Here is a 6,039-nt window from a genome sequence, read left to right on the forward strand (position 1 = left end):
CAACTAACGAATCATGGAACTTTACATCAAAAGCCAGGGATGTACTGTATGGTGACTAACATAATATAATAAAATATTATTATAACAAAAAGAAGAAGTTTTTGCAATAGGAAGATACGCACTACTACTTTCATAAGTAAAATTTCTGGATAAGCCTAACAACAGAAAAGCAGCCGTGTGAAAGTAACTGCTAACTGATGCAACAGACAAACCCAGACATTTGAAGGGTTAACACGACAAAAGTGCACATAAATTTTTGTGCACATAAATTCTGATATAGTTTGGCAGGGGCCCTGGGCTTTTCCTAGGCCTTGGGTCCAGGACACTTTCATCTTGTGGCTCCCTATCTCAACACAGGGTCACCATGTTTGCTGGTGAATCAAGGGAGGTAGCATGGAGCTGACATACTGGCTCTCAGATGCCTGGATGTGAGAAACAATGCTTCTGCTCACGTCTCTGAAAGGGCCATCACGCAACCCTCCCTAACTACAAGCGGACTGGCAGTGTAGTGTCCCCTGTGTCCTGGAAGGAAAGCAAGACACGCTATGGATGAACATTAAAGTTTCTCCCAAGTATCGCTACCCAGTAGGTGCTCAACCAAATGCAACTACTTCAATTTGTTATGACGACTGACTTTATTGCTGGGAGGAGTTTCTGAGGTCAGATTTGCCTTGGAACTCTGGGGCTCAGGCAGAAGAACTCTAGGTTAATAAAGCCCACAGACAGTACCCAAATCCTGTTTGATTCTCATTGTCACCTTCCTTCCTTAGCCCGGGTTTAGTACCTTAGCCACAGCATCCTTCTTTTGTCACCTGGGAGACTCCATGCTGTCCTCAGGAATGATGTACGACTCAGAAGGTTGGCCACAGGCTGGGGTGGGCGGACAGCATGCGCCTAGATGAATTCAGACCAGGGTTCTAGTCTCTGCCCTGTCACTCACTAGCCATGTGATCCTGGGAAATGACCAAGCCCCGTGAGCCTCAGGTTCTTCGTCTGTGAGGCGAGTGGGTTTGATAAGCCCCGTCTTGTAGGACTGCAGGAATGCATGTAATGTATCGAAAGCACCTTGCACGGTGCCCGGCATAAACTGGAACTTTGACGAATGGCAGTGATTTCGAATGTTGTTTTGATCCCAGAGCCTTCCACTCTCTCCTCTGGGATATTTTTTGTTATCCAGGTCATGTTAGAGAATGTGCAGCTCAATAGGCCATGGAATAGCTAATCAGCCAAAGAGGGTGCTTCGTAAGTAAAACTCAATCCATTTTCTAAATCAGAGGATATATATGGGATATATGAGAATATGTGTGGAAAGCAGGTGTGAGGCAGTTGTCCCAGCCGGATACAACACAAAACTCCTAGAATTTGAGTCAAAGACCAGCTCCTTCCCTCCCTCCTGGCTGCTCTTCCACCCAAACCACTCTTTTCATTCATTTCTCCCTCACCAAAACCTAGACTTTGCTTACATACAGCTGTCCAAATTACACTCAAGATAACCAAATTAAAATGTCTTTTATCTGGCTTTCCATGCTCAGGAACAAGAGTATCAGTCTAGAGTCTTCGGGGCGCCCACTCAAAGGAATATCCCTGTATTTCTCCAGAAATTCTTGCAGATGATAGATATAAAACACCTAGTCTGTACACTGTGTTTAATGGCACTGGGACGAGAGTGCAGGATAACTTCCTTTCCTGCCCCAGGAGAAGATTTCTCTCTGGTTTGTCCATGATCCAAAAGGAACTTCTCAGAGTAATTATCCATTTCAGACTTTGCTCCCACCCCTAAGGCACCCTGTCTCCAAGTAGGGCCACTGTCACCCCCCAGGTTCACGGTGATCGGCTGCACAGAAGGAGTTATGGTGACCAGACAGCCCAAGCCACCCAGGCCAGGGGCGTTTCCACTACAGTGCTTGCCCCGGGAGCACCCTTCTTCCACTGGTTCTGTATGTCTCAGGGCATCCCTCCCCACTTTCCTGCCATGAGTGCAGCTGCTAGACAGCCACCTAAGGATGGTACATGTCCTGCTTATCCTACTGTCCTCAGTGCTCACACACAGGGCCTTCCACAGTGCAGTGCTCCCAGCCAATGTCTGGAAATCAGTGAGACAGTGAGCAGGGCTCCCTATGTGCTGAGATGACGTCTCTCCTCCTTTCTTGAAGAACCAAGCCAATACAGAAGCACACATCTATGTTACTTTTCCAAAATTTCAGACAAGAAGGAATAAGAAGCAAAATGAACAATCTTTTATTTCCCTATTTTCTGACCCCGTCACTTGAGTGCTCCATTCTTTCGCCTTTCCAGCAAATTTCTATGCCAATGCCCTGTAATTTCATTCCAGAACCCAAACAAGGAGGGAAGATCTCCCAGCTTATTTCCAGGACATGACAAAACTCTTAACTCTTGAACTGGGTAAGGACAAATGCTGTGTGTGTGTGGGGGGAGGATGTCACTCACACACTCAGCCGCCGAAGCGGATGAAATCTTCTATGCCAAGGCAGCCCACTGGAGAGCTTCCTCGAGGACACCAAGCTCTGGATGTGGGAGTCATCACAGAGAACAGCCCCCTCCCGTCTCCCCCAAGGAGGCTCCTTGCCCACTTTCTTCCCCCAACCCTCCCTGGCCCTGCACTCCTTAGAACGCCCAGGGCTGTCTCTTCACACACACACACACACATACACACACACACATGCACACGCACACACTAACAGGAAAGAACCAGCAAGCGGCCTCACTTCCCGCCCAGCATCCCGCAGGAGAAGCTGCCGGCCCCACCAAAGCCTGGAAAGGGCCTGGCCACCCCTGGGGCTCAGGCCCCCTCTTCCTCATCGCTCACAGCCTCTTCAGACAGGGCCAGGGAGGAACCCGGCTGCCTGCTATTGACCCGGAGCAAATACTCCAGCACTTGCAACTTGCTGGTTTCAGCATAGGCCCTGGGACCCCACAGGAACTCGTAGCGGGCAGGGTCGCTGCCGGGCACCTGCCGGTACTCCACGTACCCTTCCTGCACCCAGACCTTGGTGAGGAGCTCCCTGGGCTCCCCATAGATAATGTGCTCCTTGCCAGCATACACTCCCATGACCCCTAGCGCTTCCCACACCTCCTCCTCAGGGGCACAGTCATCCTCCAGGAGGATCACCCCCAGAAGCAGCACCAGGAGGCTGGTCTTGGGCATGCCCTGCTCACCGCTCGGCATCCCACCACAGGTGAGGCCCAGGACGGTGACCAGGACGTAGGAGTGGTCGCTGGGGTCCACCTCCTTCACATCTACGCCAAAGACCAGCCGCATGCACTGGGACGCTTGGCCCAAGATCATGGGGAAGGCGTCCTGGTCATCGTTGCCGACGACCTCCAGCATCTCTGCCTGGCTGGTGCGCTGCTGGGTGCGATACTTGAGCACCAGGAACGCCACCAGGTCAGCCACTTTCACATGGAGTTTGTCCTGGAGAGACAGCTGGGCTTCCTCGGGCTCCTCCCAGCTGCTCGACCCCTCCTCATCTGGGCTGCTGGAGCCATGGTCGGGCTGGCTCCAGACAGTGGCTGCCAGGGCAGTGGGGGAGGGGCAGGCACTCTGAGGGCTCTGAGGAGGACTCAGGGACCCAGAAGCAGACCCCTCCCCAAGGGGGATCAGGAATAGGGCAGAGCAGGAAGAGGAAGGGGAGGAGGAAGTGGAGGCAGTGGAGGAGGAGGAAGGGGAGGAGGATGAGGAGGATGAAGAGGAGGAAAAAGAAGAGGAGGGAGGAGATGGGCCCCCCTCCTCCCCAGCCCCGGACAGCTGTGCCTCCACCAGGCTCTGGGCTGGTACTGGGTCTTCCTCCAGCTTCCAGAGCTCACTCCTCTGACCCAGGGGCATGGCGTCTGTGTAGGGCTGAACCTGAAGAAAGATGTGGGATGGCTCCTCAGGGTGCAGCCCAGCCAGGGGAGGCCCGAGGTCCTAAAGCTGACAGTGGGCTGTGTCAGCTTGGGTGCTGAGGGGTCCCCTCTGTGGTGGGATGGGAGAACCCCTGGCTCCACACGCAAAGCATGGACCTCACCTTGACCACTGGCACTTGCCTGCACCTCCTCTGCTCTGACCTTAGGGAATCCTGCCTCAGACTGAGGCCTCGGCTCCCAGTTCTTGAAGCCCCTAGAGGAGGGAAGGAGGAGGCACCTCAGGTTGCAGACTGCAAGCACAGCCCCAGGCCCCCAGTGAGCACAGGAGGGCTGGGTCAGACTCTGAGGTCCCCACCAGTCCAGGCTGGGTGGTCCCCTCCTTGGCCTCTCAGGGGGCTGCTATTTCCCCTGCCAGGGCCTGGGCCCCACCCACCGTGGCCCTGAGGCCAAAGGCTCACAGCAAGACCACGCAGCCCTGAGACTCCACAGAAGGGGGCCCATATCTGGCCACGCCTGCCAAAGTTCTACAGGGCTCATCACAGATCTGGAGGGATGGCCAAGCTCGGGGTTCCACATGTGCTGGGATGGGTACGCCTCTAAGGCTTCATCTCGACCCCATGGAAGGCCTGGGAATACTCCCTGTGTTGAAGCTGAGGCCACCCTCCTGGTGCTGAGGCCTCATCTCTGGGAGACACCAGAAGGAAAAGTTGGGAGAAATCAGTTGGCCCACCGATCCCCTATCTCGCCTGGGCTGACAGAAGAGGCAGGGTAGGCCTGGGCCCTAGGGATCCTGCTGTGGGAGGCATGCCCTCATTTCTCACCTCCACCCCCACCAGGGCCAGGGCCAGGGCCATGGCCCCTGCCTCCCCCACTGACCAGAGTCCAGACCTTCAGGCCCAGGCCCTTCCCTCCCTGAGACCAGGGATCTGGAGACAAGGAGGGGCTCAGCCTGACAGGTCCTGCCCAGGGTTCCCAGCGCTGCCAGGTAGGGCCTGGCCAGATTTCTAGGCCATCCCCTCCTTTTCCTGAGGGGTGGGTTGGGACCCAGCCACTCCTCCATCAGGGGTCCCCACATGGACTCTTGGCAGGACTAGGGACTCCTGCGTGTCTCCCAGGTGGGCTTCCTCAGATGACCTGACTGAGACCTCTCCCAGCATGGTCCTCACATGCCTGAGACCTGGGAGAGTAGGGTGAGGACGCAGCAATCCATGCCCTCCCCCTGCACGCCACCCAATTCACAACGAGCTGAGATCGGGGGCTGACCCCTCTGTCCAGGGGCAGGAGTCCACTCTTTGTCCCTAAGGTGCTCACGTTTACTTTCGGCAGGTGCTGGAACTATCCCTTCTCCTAACCTCAGCATGCACCCTGCAGGCCAATGCCACCATCCCGCTGAGACCCAGAGGAGAAAGTGGGGTGCTTACTTTTCTTGAGTCCCAGCCTGGCCTCGCAGGACTGACCACTGGGGTAGGACTTCATTTGGGACCCCTATGTCTGCGTGGGGGTCTGCTCAGTCCTACCTCAGGGTCTTGGGACGCCACCCTCTGATGACCTGAGGCCACACTCCTCAGACCAAGGCTCTCACCTCCCTCAGACCCTGGGTGCAGAAGTCAAGAACACTTCAGCTGCTCCCCCCACCTTGGGGGACATCCAAGAAGGAGCCCACGGGCAACAAAATCATTGTCTGTTTTAGACTCTAAGGTCCTCAACTCTCAACCTGCATCCCTCCGGGACTCCAACAAGACCTGGGGTCCTGCCCTGTGCTGTCCCAAGTCCTTTCCCCTCTGACCTCCCCACACATCCCTGAGATCCAAGGCCAAATGTGGGGGTGCGACAGATGCTCAACGGCCTCCCGTTGGTGACTCTGTTCTGGGGTCCAGGGTCCACTCAGTTCTCCCTGAGGGTTCTTGCCTTGACTCTGGGAGGATCTGAGACTTCCCTGCTACTGACCCTGATCTGCCTCTTACCCGAAGCCCCAGACTCTCTATGACCCGGATGTGGAAGTCTGGACACGCCACTTGTCCTCTTCCCGCTCAGGGGCTTCCCAGGCCTGATGCTGTTCTGGGGTTCAGGGTCGCTCATGTCCTCCCACCGGGTCCTCACATCCAGTCCCATTAGCTCCTGCCCCTCATTTTTTAAACCACGGCCCCAGCCTCTGTCAGACCTGGATGCGGACAT

At 55.5% G+C, this 6,039-nt stretch overlaps 1 protein-coding gene across 1 annotated transcript; it reads right to left on the reverse strand.

The window, feature by feature from the left end:
- Positions 1–2,800: 2,800 nt before the first annotated feature.
- Positions 2,801–6,039, reverse strand: LOC103674167 (melanoma-associated antigen 9-like). The gene is made up of 2 exons (XM_040634694.1): positions 5,829–6,039; positions 2,801–3,531 (listed from the first exon to the last, which is right to left on the reverse strand). The coding sequence occupies exons 1-2, from the start codon at positions 6,037–6,039 to the stop codon at positions 2,801–2,803; spliced, it is 942 nt and encodes a 313-aa protein (XP_040490628.1).

Source organism: Ursus maritimus (assembly GCF_017311325.1).
Source record: "Ursus maritimus isolate PB19 chromosome X unlocalized genomic scaffold, ASM1731132v1 scaffold_X1, whole genome shotgun sequence".
Taxonomy (NCBI): domain Eukaryota; kingdom Metazoa; phylum Chordata; class Mammalia; order Carnivora; family Ursidae; genus Ursus; species Ursus maritimus.